General features: G+C 42.5%; 1 protein-coding gene across 2 annotated transcripts in view; it reads left to right on the plus strand.

The window, feature by feature from the left end:
* Nucleotides 1-19,999, plus strand: part of ARAP2 (ArfGAP with RhoGAP domain, ankyrin repeat and PH domain 2) — a 213,755-nt gene that overhangs the window by 76,458 nt on the left and 117,298 nt on the right. For both annotated transcript variants that reach the window (XM_025187574.2, XM_006128750.4), the window contains exon 9: nt 942-1,120. In XM_025187574.2, the coding sequence (XP_025043359.2) occupies nt 942-1,120 (179 nt within the window). The remainder of the gene's footprint in view (nt 1-941; nt 1,121-19,999) is intronic.

Raw genomic sequence — 19,999 nt, forward strand, 5'->3', positions numbered from 1 at the left:
TTCTGAATTAAATCTTCCAAAGCAAATGAAGTTAAAACTTTCATCATATTCTTGCCACAAGTGGAGGCAAGTTCAATAATAATTCTTATAATATTTATCATTAACACTGATCTTGTCCTGTGCAATAGCTGGACAGAGTGGATGAGTGAAGGACTCAATAGTATGTTATTACTTCAAATGCTTATTTTTGTAGCTTTGTAAGCTGTTCAATTAATAATGCATGCAAAGGGTATTCAAACACGCATTTTCTATATCCCTTGGATAATGCAGACTTTAATGAGCTATACCTTAATGAAATAGACTGTAAACTGCAAATAGTGTTGCATAAAAACTGTAGCTGTATTATCGCTATTATATAGGACTAAATTCTCAGAAGTTACTGCTGATTTTGAATGCCCCAGTTTTTGGGTTCTGAACTTGTGATAACTTACTTTGACCATATTTCCATAGTTTAGATTCTCTGCACTTTCAGAAAATCAGGCACTTTTAAGTTGGTTCAAGCTGACTACTTAAAAATTACTAGTCATATTTGAGAGACATTGTGGGTGAGTCTTTTCATGTTTATTCTTTTTCTTTTCCTTTCCCTCATGGAAATATAAACAGTTAAGTTAAAATAAAAATCTAGGAAAATAAACCTTCATGCCAATCACTATCTAATAGGACTGGAAAAATACCTCCCCTCTAGGCAGGTTGTCCTAGAATTGTCTAGAATAGTGATTCTAGTACTTAGCTTTTAATAATTTAATCTGGATCATTGCCAAAAACAGAATACTGGATTACATGGACTGCTGGTCTCATCTGGTATGATATTCCCATGCAACATTATAGCTTAGTCACAAGAACTGGAGTAACTTCATGGGCATATATGTGAGGGGAGTGGGGAAACTGCAACATTGCAGGAACTTGCTTTACTTGTCTAATTTCCTTTTCTTTTTCATTAGATGAAAGGATTGACTGGATTAATACAATACTGAATGCCTTGAAATCACAGTACAATACCTCACAAATTCGAGCTGCTGTCACTCCTGAGAAAAGTGGATACCTTGAATTAAAAGGATACAAAGCAAAAATATTTACTTTACTTCAGGGAAATAATGTGTGGCTTTGCAAAAATGAACAGGTAAATTTGTTCGTACATTCTTGTGAATCAATAATTGTAAAAGTGATAAAACTAGTGTTAGAAAATGATGCCACTTATTGGATGGTCACATTCTTATGTTTGATATCACACTTCATTGTTTTAGTTCTCAAAAGGTTTTTAAAAGCAAAATATGTCTCACCATTCCCATTGAACAATGGGGAAAAACAAACTAGTGAGAATATGTGACAAGCCCCAGGTATCTTTCTAGGTCAGCAGGAGAGTTCGGGTTAATTTGCTCTTTGTGTGTATGTTTTAAGCAATCTATCCATGGTAAAGATTGAGGATGTTGTTGTATGCAATGGCTTAGTTCAGGGGTGGGTAATAATTTTTGGTGGGAGGGGGGTCACTCCAAGATTTTGGAAAGTGGTCAAGGGCCACACTTTTCTGTGAAGGGGGTGAAGGGTGTAGGATGGAGGTTGGGTGCAGAAGGGTGCACGGGATAAGGAACTGGGGTGCAGGAAACAGTGAGAGGTCTGAGAGGGAGTTTGGATGAAGGAAGGAGTTGTGACCTGGGTCTGGGATTGGGGTGTAGGGTCAGGAGAGAGTATGGATGTGGGAAAGGATTCTGGCCTAGGGGAGGAATGAAGGAAAATGCAATCTGGAGGGAGTTGTGATCTGGGGCAAGGAGGTACAGAGGATTTGGATGGTGACCTGGGAGAGGGAGTTGGGATGTAGGAGGGGCAGGGATGCCAGAGGAGAGTTTTGGTTGGGAGGCGCTTACCTAAGCATTTCCTAGCCAGTAGTCCTGCAGCACCTGCAAGGAATGCTGGGCTCCCTGCCTGCTGCAGCCCCAGATCGCTTAAAACTGCAGACTGCTTCTTCCATGTGACACTCCGCTCCGGTTGTTTCTGGCCAATAGGAGCTGAGGTTTGGGCTGGGAGCAGGGAGATCACACAAAGCCTCCCCTTCCCTCCAGAGCAAAAAGCCACATGGAACAGTACTCTACTTAAGAGTGGCTGCTGTATGCCTGAGGGTCCTGGCAGGGTGGCCTGCGGGATGGATCCGGTGGTTTGGTGGATCAGACATATCTTGCCCACCCCGTCTTAGTTACTGGAACTTTAAAAGAGGACAGGATGAACTGCATGTGCTTTTGATTATCTTATTTAAATGGTCTCTCTGCAACATTTTAAAGAACTGTCTGTATTTTAAGAAGTTTGATGTCATCAATGTCGCCTATTGTGCACTGCAAAATTTTAAATAAGCAAGATAAAATAACAGCAAATTACTAACTGGAAACGTTAGTTCTGCTCATAAAATCCAGTGATTTGTCCACACATATTTCCTAGGATAATACAATATTAGTAAGGGAAATAGAGTTCCTGGCTGTGTCAGAGATATTACTAGCTGGAATTATCAGGAAAGTCCCAAGGGGAAGAATCAAATGAGTTGGGTTTCTTTTTCTTCCTCTCTGCCATTCCTCCCTCCAAGGTGGTACCTTTGTACTGTCGCAATCTTGTTCTCTTTTGATCTCCCCCAACCCCACTTTCACTGGGGGGAAGGGAGATGTCAGCCGACAGTCAGGGCAGTGTGTGTGTGTTAGTTACTGGAAAAAGGTTTAACGTCCATGACTTTACCACTAGGACTGGGGTCCCGTCGCGGAGGGCAGCCAACAGGCTGACAGATGCCCCTGAGTTTATAGGAAGAGCTTATTACATCTCAGATTTCAGCTGCTAGGATACAGGATCCCTTCACAGAGGGCAGTCTAGGGAAGACTGAGAGATGCCCCAACGGATCTGTCACCTGGGAGTGACGCGATCCAAAACGCCCAACCTCTTCCTATACCTGTCCCTTATGACCGGCTGAAGTTCTTTTAAATTGTGCTTGGTTCTGTTACAGCAACTGAAGGAGTCAGGTTAAAGCTTAAACAGTTACAGGTTTATTGTTACAGGGTAAACTTAGCTGTTAAATGCTACTACTATGTTACAGATAACACAGCCACTACAAAGGACAGGACTGAAATTACACTAATAAGTCACTTACAGGTACCATGGACACAAATCTGATATTAGGAATGGCAACATACAAAAACCTGTAGGGGAACACTTCAATCTTCCTGGACACACAATTGCAGATCTAAAAGTAGCCATCCTGCAGCAAAAAAACTTCAGGACCAGACTTCAAAGAGAAACTGCTGAGCTACAGTTCATCTTTAAGTTTGACACAATCAACTCTGGATTAAACAAAGACTGTGAATGGCTTGCTAACTACAAAAGCAGCTTCTATTCTCTTGGAATTCACACCTCCAGATCAGCTGCTAGAAGTGGGCCTCATCCTCCTTGATTGGATCCACCTGGTCATCTCCAGCCTGATCCTGGCCTGCATATTTATTCCTGCCTCTGGAAATTTCCACTACATGCATCTGACGAAGTGGGTCTTTGCCCACGAAAGCTTATGCTCCTACACTTCAGTTAGTCTATAAGGTGCCACAGGACTCTTCTTCGCTTTTGCAGATTCAGACTAACACGGCTACCCCTCTGATACTTTACAGGTACCATGAAACCCTTTTGGTTCTCTGAGCTCTTATTAAATGCATGCAAAATAGACACCTAGCAGGTATATGTTCTCACCCCTGCGTTCCAGACTTGGCATGGCCAGCGTCTTTCTCTCAATCCCTCGGGAAGAAGTAGGGCGAGGTTGGGCATCCCACAGACCTCGGGAGTCAAACAATACCTGCCAGCAGGTGTACATGATCGGAGCTCAAATGGGGTGGGCTACTAAACCCCTCTTTATACCCCTTGGGTCACGTAGGCTTCCTGGTCTCAAGTGGCCAATTAGGAAAAATGGCTTTGAACGCCAAGTTTCCCACGAAGGGTACAAAGCATGATTCACACCTGGGAAAATGCAGACAATGGGCACCTCTGGTATGTGATGGGTGAAGATTCCTCTCCTGGGACAGTGCAGGCGTGTCAATTACTGGTACTAGCCATAGGGCAGCAGGAGGCCCCGGGTCGTCAGCTAACCCATTTATTGTCTGGTTTTTGTTTATGGTAGAGTCAGGGACAGGGAGCACACCTGTGTTCCTAGGGCATCAAAGGCTGACTGCCTTTCTCTTGATCTCTGGGGGGGGGGGGGGGAAGGAGAACAAGATGGGGTTCATGTCTGGCTACAGGAGGGTAAAGGGATTGAAAGAGAATAAGACAGTCAGATTTTGACAAACCCAGACATGGTGATAGGCAGGCCTCATGAGCATAGGCTTGATAGAGATCCCAGCTCTTTTACTGGATAAAATCTGTTTTTTCACTCACAGTTTCATGTTTCAAATAAGACTTAGGATAGTCAATAGGGTTGGTCAATCTGTAATTGACTGTCATTGCATTCAACTTACATTTTTCCCTGTACTATGTAGATTTAGATTTGTTCTGGGACCTATCAGGTATTTGGAATTAGGTCCCACCATTCATTCCTATTCTGGGCACTGAGATTCAAGAAGGAATTTCTCTCTCTAATCTCATATGCAGTGTTTGAAGTTATGTGTAGGTAAGGTAATCTAAGATTTACCAGATGCATTTTGTGTGGTACACTATCAAAACTAATTGATTTGGGCAAAATTGTGGCTCAGTTCATTGGTTTTACTTAGGCTTATCCCAGTGCTAACCTATGTTGTGGATAAGATAATGAGTGGCAGCTACTTCTTATTTTTATTTTGGTATTTATTTCTCCAGAGGGAAGGTTTGTTCTAAGGTTTCACCAAAGAAGACAGTCTTGTTAGCTGGTCTGTGGGACATTTAGGGCCTCCATGATGATTCAGTCATGACCACCCAGGATCCCCTGCTCTCCCTCTGGTTCTGCGCTGTTTCAATAAAGGTTCAGGCCAGTGGCCTTTTAAATACAAAAAGTTGTCAGTATACCAAGTACCATTTGGGAATGTATGCACTGGCTTGATTGTTTTCATTTCCCCCCTGCAGAAAAGTCCCAATCTTGCAACTTTTTATATCCATCATCTTCAGGGTGATTCCATCTGAGAACAAGACCTGCCCAAATGCAACAAGTTGCAGGACTGGAGCCTCTTTTGAGTCTTGCGCCCTTCTACAAAAGTAATAGTCCAAGCTGCAACATCAGCTGTTAAGAGACTATATTTTATCATGTTCCCGTTTTCAATCAAATACATAACATTTTTGTATCACTTCACCCCACTTTACCTGCCTCATTGTCATTGACCTAACATCCTGTTTTGTTATCCAGATAGCATTTGGGCATGTCTTTCACAGTGAGTGGCACGAGTGTTCTACTAGCATCTTTCCTCAAGTTTTTAAGGCAAAGGTTGGGGACAAGCTAACACTGCATTGAACGAGGAACAAATGGAAGTTTAGTGCCATCCTGACATACTTTAAAGACAAACTGTTATTTAGAGTTGAAACTTTTAAGCAGTTTTCAAAGTACTTGTGACTGTAGCTCTGCCCTATTTGGGACTGAGTTGTTTTGACTAAAGAAACAAGCACATTTTTTAGCAAGTACACATTAGTTTAACCTGCAAGTACAAATGCAGATACATTTATAAAGGCAAATAGTACACATTTGAGACTAGATTAGTTGAAAAAGTGTGTTGCCCCGATAGTCAGGTTCAGCTTTATGAAAATGCTCAGGACTTAGTAGCTCAAAGTGAGAAGAGTGGAAGCTCTTGATTGCTGAGTTCTTTTGAAAACCTGGTCCTAGATGTTGTAATCTGTTTGCATCTGCAGTTGATTATGCCAGCAACACTGGAGTCCTGGTTTGATCCCTGTTTTTCAGGAGGTTATTATTATTATTTTATTATTAAGGATAGGAGAAAACACAAAGCCCCAAACCTCTGTTATATTTATTTAGAAGATCAAAAACAAGTTTTCAGAAAACATTCTTCTAGTCATTATGTTTTATTCATGCTCTAGCTTACTGTTCTTTTGGTTTTTTTTTTCTCCCCTCTGTGGCTATATTCTTTTTCAGACTTCCTTTAAATCTCCTCATTTTCCCAGATATTTTTCTGCTTTTGTCTTCCCTCCTTTTTCATGCATTCTGATGTTTACTACATTTTCCTACTTACTTAATCTCTCATTCTTTCTTCCGTATAAAACTTATTTTTATGTTTCTTCTCTTGTTTTTTCTTATTAGCCAGAAGTCATTTGAAATAGTGTGAAAACAAGTTGCTGTGCTGTTTCTTTTCTTCTTATGTTTTTTTCAGTGGCAAGACAGTTCCCTCTTTGGCATCACAGGGAAGGAAATAATTCTAAGGGATGGAGAGTTTGAGGGGATTCCATGAATATTGTGCATTATATACAAGTGTATGGAAAATAAATATAGTAATTTATATAGATGAAGATAAATGGTATGGATGGAACATGGCTGTTCCCATCTGGAACTCCTTGGTATCATAAGCTAACTCAGCCGTCCTCTGAAAAGACATGATCTGTTGAATTGGACCTAAGTGCTGGAACTTATCATAGAATACTAGGACTGGAAGGGACCTCGAGAGGTCATCGAGTCCAATCCCCTGCCCTCATGCCAGGACCAAATGCTGTCTAGACCATCCCTGATAGACATTTATCTAACTAACCTACTCTTAAATATCTCCAGAGATGGAGATTCCACAACCTTCCTGGGCAATTTATTCCAGTGTTTGACTACCCGGACAGTTAGGAACTTTTTCCTAATGTCCAACCTAAACCTCCCTTGCTGCAGTTTAAGCCCATTGCTGCTTGTTCTATCCTCAGAGGCCAAGATGAACAAGTTTTTTCCTTCCTCCTTATGATACCCTTTGAGATACCTGAAAACTGCTATCATTTCCCTCCTCAATCTTCTCTTTTCTAAACTAAACAAACCCAATTTTTTCAGCCTTCCTTCATAGGTCATGTTCTCTAGACCTTTAATCATTCTTGTTACTCTTCTCTGGACCCTCCCCAATTTCTCCACATCTTTCTTGAAATGCGGAGCCCAGAACTGGACACAGTAATTATGGACACAAAAACACTGTGTGCTTCCCAATAATTACCAGGCAAATATGCTGAGGGATGTTCTTATATCCTAATCATATTGGAATTCACATCCATACTAGAACTACACCCACAGTGACTTACCAGGGTTTATTATAACTGCAGTGCTAAAAGAATTTGTGTAGAGATTTGTTACTGCTGCTAGCTCTGGGTGTCTCAGGCTTACTCCTGGGTGCAGACCCTACATTTGACCTTTGGGCAGTGAAACCTTGCCCCTCCACATATCTACAATCTAGCCACTGTATTTCCTGGAACCAGCACAACATCCCTTAGACTACAGTTGCTTATATGTACTCTGAGTCCTGCATGGAGCTTCTGCCAATGAGCACTTTGGGTGCTCTGAACTTCGAAGTCAAAGCCTTCAGGGACAGTGAGTCAGATGAGCATAGAATACTGGCCTAGTAAGGAAATTCCTCAGCCTCATGCACTCTACTCATAAATAGCATTGAAACATACAGATTGTTGGGGAAAAAAAAGATCCCAGCAAACAATCCTGCTGGATATCATCTTTGTCCCTAAGCCCCATGCAGCCATTCCTGCTTTCTCCCTCCTTAACCTCTTCTGCTTGCATGTGGTGGTAGATGAAAACTTCCCTCTTTTAAAAGCAATGTCTGTTCCTTTTTGTCCATGTGCTTCTGCTCAGTGGTTCTGGGCTCTGCCTCCACCCCTAGTTGGCTTCTGTGAGGAGTCATTCCAAGTTTTTGGCCTACTGGTAGAAAACCTTTTGTTCCAGTAGTGGGGGTGTCATTGAATACTGTGGCTGTCATAGCTTCTCAGCCATAGTCTTTGTTCCATTAAGCATCAAGCCCCTGCTGCAAAATGGATGCTATAATCCACAAAGGAAGCTGCAACATGAAATCTGCAATACAAAGTTAGAGCCCCCTGAAACTAAATGGGGTTTACAAAACAAAATGACGCAGTTTAATACAGAAGCAAACTTGCCCTCAATCTGTCACTTATACTCTAGTATTCATGAGTCCAGAATTAAGAAAGGCTTGGGAAAGATGCAGTGCAAAACAGGTTGGTCATATGGCCTATTTTGATCATTTTAGTTATTAAGAAATTTCTGAAGAAAGTCTTTTGTAGTTGCTTTGAAAGACTGTCCCCCTATTCTGATTTTAGTTGGCTATTTAATTATCAAGGATGGCTTCCCTCTTTATACATACCACTTTTCTTTATTGTACCTTTTCATTTACAAGTAATCCTTCCATTTTGATTTAGTTTGAAGTTCAGACACAAGCGATTTTTCATTACTTTTTTGCTGCATTTAATTGAAGAGAAAAATAAATGATACAGCTTTGAAACCAGTAGGGTGCTCTCGTGTTCTAAAAATGTCTCTTTCACAAGAGACAATATTCTACCCAATAATTACCAGGCAAATATGCTCAGGGATGTCCTTGTATTTTAGTCATATTGGAATTCACATCCATACTAGAACTATACCCACACTGACTTACCAGGGTTTATTATAACTGCAGTGCTAAAAGAAGCTATTTAGCTATCTTACTGTCTTGAAATGAGAGCAGATCTAGCTGATTTATTGATTTCTATTAAACTTGATAGAGAAAAGTCCAGTGGCACTTTACAGGATTTTTCCTTGTTTTTGAAAGTATAGAACAGTCTGAGCCAAAATGCCAGATCCTAACATAACCACCATGAACTTTGTGACGTTGAGATTGAGATCAGAACTTCATGTCTCAGGTCTATTTCTAGTTTAAAAGTGATTGGGCTAGCTGGAGCTTCTGGCAGTGATATACTGCTACGATGAAACCATCAATTTCTTAGACTGCGTACACAGTGTGGATTTCGTAAACTTCCTCAGTGGAGCAAAAGTGAAAAATAGAACATACAGAATCAATTTACTCAGTCTTAACTTACTGAAATTCCCATTTCTATTTTAAAACCGTTCATGCACAAATTGGTGTTGTACTTGATCCTTTAGGATGGCTTAAATCGGTGTTTGTAGTGTCAGTCTGCTGTGATTGCCGTGTTGGTAACCTCTTCTTTCCACTGAGCTGTGGGGGAAGCTTCTTGCAGTCACTTGGATCTAGAGGCTCTCCCTGACAAAGCAAACTGTCCATCTATGAGGTGAAGGTCTTTGTCAGTGAAAAAGGGAGTTTAATCGGGGGGAGGGGGAGGGGAAGAGAAGGGCGGATGTTTCTCCACCTTTTATCATTGTCTCAGATAATTCCAGCATGGCCCTGCAATTGGTGACTTGGGAGCTGTAGAGAGTCGCAGGGATTGTAGAACAGTGTATGACTGTGTGTAGCTGTGTGTGTCCCATGATGGACTTCAGATTAATGTCTGGTCGTCTTTGTTTACTAGAAGACTTACCTTGTGTTCTCAGGTCCTTCAGGAGCTGATGGTATGGGGCAGGGATTTGGGAAAGTGGAGGCTCAGGGCATGAAGCTGGTAATGTGGGTGGTGCAGGAGTAGGAGGATGAGGAGGGGCTCCAGGCAGGGGGTGTTTGATGCAGGAGTCAGAGCAGGCTGTGGGTGATCAGGAAAGTGGGTGGAGATGCAGGAGTCAGGGCAGGAGGTGGGGGGATATGGGGGTGCCCTTTGGCTGCTTCTGGGGGTGGCGAGGGCCACATGGCCTGGCTAGCAGCTGCCACCCAGGGCTGGGGTGCTTGCTGATCCCTTGTGGTCATTCTGGGGTATAAATGTCCCCATGCTTGCTGCCCCCCAAGGTCATTCATTAGTATAATTGTCCCTCCTATTACACCCCTCCTTTTCTGTTTGATGAGAAACAATCACATTTCATGTATAATTGTCCTGGCATAACCAATCCCTGACCTTGCTTTAGTTTAATTTACGATAAAAGAAAGCTGAATACCATATTTGGTGGTCATAGCTAAGGATGTTAAATATTGGTTAATTTACTAGTCGAGTAGTTGATGGAATTTTCATCAACTACTTGACTACTCGATAGTCACTTGTGCATTCCTCCTTTGAAATGCACAAGAGCCCTCACTGGGGACTCTTGCACATTTCAAAGGAGGAATGCGGAACTCCATGTGCAGCCTGGGGCAGATGGGAAGTCCCACTGACTCTGAGCTGCACATGGAGTTCCGCATTCCTCCTTTGAGATGTGCAAGAGTCCCCAGCGGGGGCTCTTGTGCATTTCAAAGTGGAAGCACCCTCATGGATCCCAGGGTCAGCGGGGGACTTAGAGTCCTGAAATGCTCCCTGGAGTCCCCAGCTGACCCTGGACTCCACATGGTGCTACCACTTTGAAATGTGGCATTTCAAAGGGTCAGCACTGCACAGGTGCTCAGCTTTGGGGTGCTGCCCTTTTGAACACCGCCTCAACGTTTCAAAGTGGCAGTACTGCACAGCTGATCACAGACTCAGTTGTGTAGTTCTGCTTCTTTGATGTCCCTCCTCTTTTCCCCCTTTTGCTGCCTCTGTCTGATAAGAGGAAGCAAGCGGTTGGGGGGGAGGGGGAAAAGGAAGAGGGAATCGAGTAGTCGACTGACTATCCAATAAGCATATGCTTATTGGATAGTTGACTACTTCTTAATATCCTTACTCCTAGCTCTTACCTTATCCTTGAACAAACTCACAGACAGACAGATGCAGAAACTCTCTCAAATATATAGTAGATTAAAGACTGTTCATGTTGATTCTTTGTTCCTATTAATCACAGAGACTTTGTTTTAAAGTCAAAAAGGCTTCATTCCATAACACAGACAAAAACACAAGTTTATATATTGAGTGAATCAGTGGATTTGGGTGTAATAGCTTTCCCCTCTGCTTTAATTTTCCCATTATAACTGAAATGTAATATGAGAGATGCTTAAGTGTTGCAATATGGAACAGGTGTTTTTGCTGAATTAACAAAAATGGCAATAAAAATGGTTCAATATTTATTTAGCACCAATACATATAGTAATATTTTTAGAGAGTAAGAAGAACCAGATAAAGGTTCAAGTAGAAGTGAGCTTGAACAAGGCCTTGAAGGTGAGGAGCCTGTATTTGATGTGCCAGGATAAGAGGAAGCCACATAAGTTCAAACAAAGGAGTAACAGAAGACGACTGCTTTAGTAACTGTGGTTTTAATAAACTAGATGGTGAGGTGAGAGATACAAGGAACATAGAAATGAGGCTAGATGGTTTTTAGTGAGAAATTAGCAAGTATATAGGAGGTTTTAGCAAGTAGAGTAAAGGAGGAAGCATGAATAATAATGGAAAATGCGATAGAAACTAGTGAGTGAAAAAGGTCCTGGTTCCTTTCTATGCAATTCTGGTTAATTCATAGCTGAGATACTGGAATTGTTTTTGGAACTGCTTTTCTGTTAACAGATATGGGGAAGTTAAAAAAGCACAACAAACATGGTGAGAGGGTGGTGCGCATTGACTCTTTTATTTAGTTCTTTAGAGAGTCATCTAATGAAGTGAGTTGCAGCTCATAAAAGCTTATGCCTCAATACATTTGTTAGCCTCTAAGGTGCCACTGGTCTCCTTGTTGTTTTAAAGTCTCAGAGGGGTATCTATATTAGTCTATAACTTAAAAAATATCGAGTAGCCCTATAGCACTTTAGAGACTAACAAATATATATTTTCATGAGCTTTTGTGGGCAAACCCCACTTATTCAGATAAAATGTTAGATAGTCCCCAGAGGCGGGGCCAGCAACTAGGGTGCTTCCAGCCCCACTCCTGTATCAGAAGCAGCAGCACAGGGTGTCAGGCGGGAGGTGGTCTGCGAGGGGAGCCGGTATAAAAACCAACTCTCAGTGCAGATTGGCTCCCCCCTGCTACCCTGTGCTGCTGCTTCTGATATGGCAGCAGTGCAGGGCACCCAAGGTCCCCACAGATAGAGGCTGTAATGTGCCGGAGCATCTTCTCTCTGTGGAAGCTCAGACACCCCACAGATAGGGGCTGCTGCCACGGAGCAGCCTTTGTCTGCAGTGGACCCAGGCTCACTGGAGTCAGAGGTGGATCCCCATGGATGGGGCTGCTGCCACAGAACAGCCTCTGTCTCCGGTGAGCCCATGCCCACAGTGAACAGAGGCTGCACTGCGGCAGCCTCCCCTAACCCCATCCCCACTGCTGTGGTGGTAGTGGGGGAGAGGGGAGGCGGGAAGGAGAGAGGTGACTCCCGCAGAGCTGGTGTTGGGGGGAACTGACTTTTAAGCTGGCTTCCCCCCCCCCCCCCAAGCACTGGCTCCTTCCTGCCTGCCCCCCACTGTCTCTGTAGTATTTTTCAACTTACCTCATACGAGTACTGTTGTTTGATCTCTTTATTGTGAAAGTTCAATTTTCAGATGTAGATTGTTTTATTTTTGAGTGCAGTTATGTAACAATGTAAAACTTTAGAGCCTATAAGTCCACTCAGTCTTTCTACTTGTTCAGCCAATTGCTTTGAGAATGTTTGATTACATTTGCGGGAGATTATGCTGCCTGCTTCTTATTTACAGTGTCACTAGAAAGTCAGAACAAGTGTTCACAAGTCAGTTTTGTAGCTGGCATTGAAAGGTATTTATGAGCAGGGTATTCATGTTACCTCAGTGTCGGATGATGACCCAGCCCATGTTTGTTTTAGGAATGCTTGCACTGCAGATTTGACAAAACACAAAGAAGTTAACACTGTGAACTAAGGTTTTGAAAGCACTTGAGCTAAGATTTAAGAATTTGAAATGCATTCTAGAATCTGAGACAGAAGGTGTGAAACATCTTTTCAGAATTCTTAAAAGAACAACACTCCAATGCGGAAATTTCAGAACCTGAACTACTAAAAAGAAAATCAATCAGATGATAATGAAAGTGTGTTTGGATTGTTATTGAGCAGAATTTGTAAACAGCATGGACATACATCCTCTGGAATGGTGGTTGAATAGAAAGGGACATATGAACCTATAGTGCATCTGGCACTCAAATATTTTATGATGCTGGCTATAATAATAACTTGCCAAATTCCTGTTTTCACTTTGAGGTAGCGTTGTAAACAAGAAATGGGCAGCATTATTTCTGGAACATATAAATAAACTTGTTTTTCTGAGTGGTTGGCTAGATAAGAATTAGGACTGAGTGAACTTGTAGGCTCAATTATTTTATTTTTAAAGCACTTTTTTGTACATAATTCTGTATTCGTAAGTTGAACTTTCAGATAGTTCAACAGATTGCACTACAATATTTGCATGAGATGAAGTGAAAAATACTGGTTTTTTTTTTGTTTTTTACAGAACAAATATTGGTAATAAAAATAAATATAAATTGAACACTGTATACTTTGTCTTTTGTAATTGAAAAAAATATATCTGAAAATGTAGAAAACATCCAGAAGTTATTAAATACATGATATTCTATTATTGTTTAGTGGTACGGTTAATATTGTTAATTGCTTGACAGGCCTACATTTGTCTAATTTAATATGCCATAATTTGAAGGAAGTGGTATGAAACCAAGTGGCTATTCTTATTGTTTTAGTTCATTCAACCTTTGACTTTATTTTAAAATTATCCAAGTCTGTAGCAAGATATAATTGGTGTGGATCTCAAAAAGTCCACAAAATCTGCTCCTTTTGCATTCCTTAAAGTCAAATGTGCCATTGACCAGTTGTTCTTCTTTTGAAGTGGAAGCATCAAATGTGACCCAACTAGGGAGACTGTTTAAGTGACAAGGTTGCTATAAAAATGGAGCTGTGAGAATAGATTAAATCTATGTTCCTGGTCTTCTAGCAATTCCTCAGCATCGGATTGATTTTTGCCATGTTTTGGGTATTCAAGACAAAACAGAGAGTGCTGCTAAATCAATCAGTGTTTATGCTATTAAAAACTCGAAGATGGATTCTTGAATTCAGTAAGCAAGTTACAAACTTCCTTATTGCTAACAGTGTAGCACAGAATGATCCACAAAGAGAAATCATTGAATTACTTTGCCCTGAATGAAAATGTTCTGTGCATATTTAAACTATATACTTCAAATGTCAAAAATAAGGGTGAAAAAAACTAAAATAATATAAAATAGCTGATTGAACATGAGAAATGGCACGACTACACACTGAAATGGAAATTGGTAGTCCTATTTTGTACAAGTGATTTCTATATCTGAAATAACGTTACAGAACAGTGTATTGAACTTACTGAAGATGCCATCCAAGAATATAGAGAAAAGTATGGCAAGGTGGTTCTTGTCATTTGCTCAAGCAACAAAAATTAAATGAAAAAGATGGACCCGCCTCAGCTGTAAGCATCCTAAATTTTTGACTCTTTGTGTGATTATTAGGATTTTAGGGGGGGAGGAAGGGGGAAGTAACACCTTACAAAAACCTAGTGTTTGTTGTGGAAGTTCAAAAACTTTTCCTCTATGGGCTCATCTAGACTAAATGGAACAGTGGAAAGAGGATGTATAACTTCTGCAGGAATTTGCATATCTTCTTCCGATTGCACTTTCGAAAGCAGAGGTTTCAAAAGTGAAAGTAGTTTAGACACAGCTTTTTTGGCGAACCCGCTCTTCCTCAAAAAATGAGGTTTACACAGCATTTCGACAAAGGAGTGGGGTTCACCGAAAAAAATTGTGTTTAAACTACATGCCCCCCCTCAATGTATAGTGCCATTCCCCCACCTGCATGACCTGTTCTGTCCTTCTGATCTATTTTGTACCCCGGAATGATTGTGTCCCATTGATTGTCCTCACTTCACTAGGTTTCTGTAATGCCTATTATATCAGTATCCTCCTTTAACACGAAGCACTCTAGTTCACCCATCTTATTTTTTAGACTGCTAGCATTTGTGTACAAGCACTTTAAAAACTTGTCACTGTTTATTTGTCTGCCCTTTTCTGATGTGTCAGATTCTTTTTTATGTGAATGTTTTTCATCTGATCTGGCCCATACTTTATCCCTTTCCATCCTCTCCTTCTGACTAAAACCAAGAGCAGTGGTCTCCAAGCTTTTTATACCCAAGATCACTTTTTAAATCTTAGAACAGGCGAAGATCTACCGCCCCGCCCCTTCCTTGAAGCCCCGCTCCTTCCTTGAAGCCCCATCCTCTCTATTGTCCTCCTGTCCATCAGTTGCTATTCTCAGCCCTTACTTACACACACTGATAAACACTTTATTTTTAAATTATGCGATATATACAATTAAAATCATGCGTTTCTAGTTATGAAATAAATGGTATGTTTTTTATTCATGCTATTTAAATCTAAAATGAAGCATTTATAATTATACATTTTGTGGGGACAGAATTCTGCGGCTGGGGGCAGGGGAGAGGAAACAGGGTGCTGGGAGGGCAGAGGACAAGGTTCTGCAGCTGGGGACAGGGTGCCAGTGGGGACAGAGTTCAGGGAGTGGGGACGGGAATGGGGACAGAGTTCTGTAGCTGAGGACAGGAGAGTCGGGTCTGGGGAGCAGGGAGTGTGGACGGGGGTGGGGTGCCAGTGGCAGCAGAGAGTCCTTTGCATCTGCCTCCTCCCAGGATTCCCCCCCTTGCCCCAGAAGGAAGCCAGCATGTGCCTCCTCAGGGTCTGACTCCCTCCTCCCCTCTCACGGTGCAGGGAAACCCCACTTGTACCTGTCCCAGGGCCAACTCCCCCCTCCCGCGGTGGGGCTAAACCCCCGTGGGAGCCTGCCCCGGGAGCAACCCCCTCCCTCCCGTGGCAGGGCAAAACCCCCGCGGGCGCCTGCCCTATGGCCAAACCCCCTCTCCCGTGGCGCGGCATGGCTAACCCCCTCCCGCAGCATGGCCAACCCCCCGCGGGCACCTGCCCCAGGGGCAAACCCCTCTCCCAGGGCGCAGCCAAACCCTGCTCCTGTGGCGCAGGGAAACCCCTGCACTCGACTCACCCCTCCGGCGCCGGTGGCACAGGGAAGGCACCGGCAGCACAGGGAAGCCACCGCACTCCTCCTCCAGGGCCGACGTCCCCTCCTCTAGCATGCAACAGAGCTGTGGGAAGGGAGCAGCCTGCGCACTTCTGGAACCCCCGGAAGTGTCGAGGGCTTCAGACAGGACTTCTGTCCACCCTGTGGGAAGCTGGCACTACACTAGAGGTAGGTAGTGGGGCTTCTCAGGAGTGGGGGGTAAATAGGGGGTGGGGGTGCCCGAACGCCTCACGATCGACTGATCGACGGGTTGGTGACCATGGACCTAGAGAATCTCTATCAATAGACTCTCTTCTAAGGGACGTCTCTGTCCAATCCACGTGCTCCTCTGCACCAATCGGCTTTCCCCCATATCTTAGTTTAAAAACTGCTCTGCAACCTTTTTAATGTTTATTGCCAGCAGTCTGGATCCACTTTGGTTTAGGTGGAGCCCATCCTTCCTGTATAGGCTCCCCCTATCCCAAAAGTTTCCCCGGTTCCTTATAAATCTATAAAGATAAGCCCTATGACTAAAAGTCTGATTTCAAATGGCATTCCGTGGAACACTCAAGTACACTTTCTCTATGGTTTCATCAAACTACCATGATTATGTCGCAAATCTCAGTAAGTAGAAGAATTACTGGACAAACATAATACACAAGTAAAAGTGTGTTTTATATGGCATCTTGGAACAAGTGGGGGGGGGGGGGGTCCACAGACAAGTACTAATGATGCTCATGCTAGGAGACTAATGATGTTACCAGATTTGCTCATTACTCTGGGGTATGCTCATTTATTAGGGTTACTCTTACTGGGTTCGGGGAAGGTTAATGATTCTATCCGTGTGCTGCTTGTGCTCTCACATTGAGTTGAATTCTCCCTCCTGCCAATTCCCCCTCCCAATAGAGCTCTCCTGCTGGAACTATGTTCCTCAGGACAGGGTTCTTCCCACCTTAGAAACATATGGACACTAACAGAGCATGTCTGAGAGGACTGGTTAATCAGCACTCACAAGTTGACCCTTATTTGTCCCTGGACTCAGCATGCTGGTTTAACAGCAATACCATGCTGTACCCTCATGTCCCTTTGAACTCAGTGGGCTGGATTTAACAGCACTTTAAGCTGCCATCCCCTTGTGCCCCTAGGTTCAGCACCTCCCTATTCCCACTTTCACACCACAATCATTCTGTTGTTAAACCATGTGATGAGCAAACCCCACAGGTTTTTTGGGCATTACAGGGATCTTTAGTTTAGGTACATTGTTGCAGAGTGAATGGGGAAGCCAAAACAACATCTCCGAAGAAGAGTGAGCGAGAGGGAAAAAGAGAGAGAAGCAATATATATATACGGAACCAAACACACAAAACAGTTACCAATATTAAATCTCACTTGAAACTGATTACAAATGTTGGGGCTAGCAAACCATATAACTGTTTACATAGGGTAGGGTCAGGAGTCTATGCTTAGAGAGAGATGGGGGAACAGAGAGAGAGACCTCACCACTCCTTGGAGCTTGCACTGATGGGGGTTCCTAGTTGGTGATGGTAGCTGGGGATTCAGAGGGCAGGAGTCAAGCAGAGCCGAGCCCTCAGGACGATCAGGCAGGAGATGAAGTTTCAATGGAACTGATGCAGTTTAAATCCAGGCAACAGAACAGTTTTTCTTGGTCAAGGGTAGGATTTTTTTATAAGGACAGGACAATCGTTTGAGGAGGACACTGGATTTGTTCATGGGTAAACAGAGGTGAGACAATAGAGACTAATTACACCTGGCTATGGGTAATGGACCTTGAACAAGCTCACAAGGCAACTAGGCAGTTTCAGTATTTTGGATATCAATAGGATCCATTACTAGAATTGGTCTGATAATGACTAATTTGGGTGTGAGTGGGCCTGGGTTCATTAGCATCTGGAGGAGAGATTTCCCATCAGGTAGTGCTTCTCTGCTTTGGTATCCCATGGTTCAGTATGGTTGCGGCTTTGGAAGAGCAGTTCTCCATTCTGTCTGCTAATGGAGATGTCTCTTTGTTCTGTCTTCACTGCAGATGTGGCTGGGGTGTTTCCTTAATTCTATCACCCTTGTCTGGAGGAGCTTTTCATATACCCATTAATTATCTAGTAATTTTTTTTAAAATGGAGAGTCAGTCACGTTAGGAGATACTGTATGCTTGGAGTATGAAGAACATGGTCATGGGCAGCGTGAGGTGTTGATGCCATTGTTGGACTAATGAGAAAACAACAGGGGAAAAAGGGTGACCCTTTCCCTAACATTTCTTGAAGAGTAGACCATTTGAGTTTCAGTCAGCTAGAAGTTGATCTACTTTAAGGAAAGTCTTTAGATTTTTATTTATTTAAAGTACTGTGAATATTAAGCACTGATGTATTTTTATCTTTTGAACTTCTGTACATGACTCTCTTATTGTCGCTGCTGTTCCATTTTATATGGTGTTCCAGTTGACAACTTACCATGCACCACTATTGTTATGTCTTATTTTCTATAGTGGATATTTTTTCCAGTGTCCACACTTCAGTCTGAATAAATAAAGCACTCTCATTGCTTGTGGAAGGGATATTTAAGATATACAGCATACTAACAATAAAGGGAGAACCGTACTGTGCTTTCTCAGCAGTATTCCAAGACTCTTGCTGGTAAACTTGCTACCGCAATGATCTTGAACTTTATCAAGTCAAACTGAATTATTGCCTCATAAAACACTGCTATGCTACATCTATTATTTAAATTAAATGTATCTCTTAATGTTTTGCATATAGTTTAGTGCTGTCTGTAACAGTCATAACTTGTATGTTTTATCTTTATATTTATCTTTATATAACCAGTTTTACTTTATATTTCCGGAGAGTGTAAAGTAAAAGTAGCCATAGATTTTTCTCAGCTTTAACCTAAAGAGTGCACTGGTTAGCTAATTAACTATATTCACAATGAAGCCTTTTTGACTTTTGATATTTTAGCCTATAATCAACTATTTTAAGGATAACGGGATCATCCATTATTCAATGCCATTGTGTAATTAGAGTACAACACTCTTTTTAAAGTACCCTTCAGGATGCTTTCCACAAGGGGGTTGCTCTTCAGTGCCTGGGGCTCAGTACTGATGTGTTCTGTTGCAAAATAGGATCTAGTTATTTAGTTAGACCTAAACAGTCATGAAAGGTGCTTCCAAATGGTGAGATGGAAATAGTTGCACCATGGTGGTGAATTTATGATTGAGTTTAAAAAAAATCCTTCAAGCAGGGTTGGCTGATGGCTGTTGCCAGATACTGAGATACAGTGCATTTCAGTTCCAACTCTGCCTTGTGCAGCTGTTATTTCATGAAGAGATTTTGGTGAGGATGTTTATTTCACACTTCATTTTTGAAACAATATGCAAATACTGCAGACCAGGAAGGTTCAGGGGCTTTGAAAGCTATCTGGAAGAGAAATGGAACATCCTTCTATGGAACTCAAATACTCATCTGATACACCATGAATAAAATGGCAGGAAAGGGGAGTAGTTGAACAGCCACTAGGGCATGTGTTTCCCTGTTAAATCAGTATAACCGGCAGAAACATATGCAGGAGGAGCCCTAGATGAGCTGCCGGCAACTAGAGCCCTAGGCAAAATGTGCGATCGGCACCCCCGCCTCCAAAGTCCTTAACGGCTGTTTATCTTGGCACGGTAGGCAACTGCCTAGGTTGCCTGTATTGATGGGCCACCACTGAACATATGCAAAGTTGTAATGCCGTTTGAAGCAGTATTAAATTGCTGTGAGCACAGTCATGTGGAGAGGGAGGAGTCCTTGGTAGCCAGACATGCTGCTGGTGCAGAGAATAGCACAGGCCACAAATGCAGAGAGTCAGACTACCCAATCATTTTTCTACTTTTGTGGGGTTTCTGTAAGGAGAAAAACTAATATCTTGGGGTATGTCTACACTACCACTCTAGTTCAAACTAGGGTGGTAATGTAGTCAACCGGAGTTGCAAATGAAGCCTGGGATTTGAATTTCCCGAGCTTCATTTGCATGTTGCCAGGCGCCGCCATTTTTAAATGTCCGCTAGTGCGGACTCCGTGCCGCGCGGCTACACGCAGCAC

The sequence above is a fragment of the Pelodiscus sinensis genome, chromosome 5, assembly GCF_049634645.1.
Source record: "Pelodiscus sinensis isolate JC-2024 chromosome 5, ASM4963464v1, whole genome shotgun sequence".
NCBI lineage: Eukaryota > Metazoa > Chordata > Testudines > Trionychidae > Pelodiscus > Pelodiscus sinensis.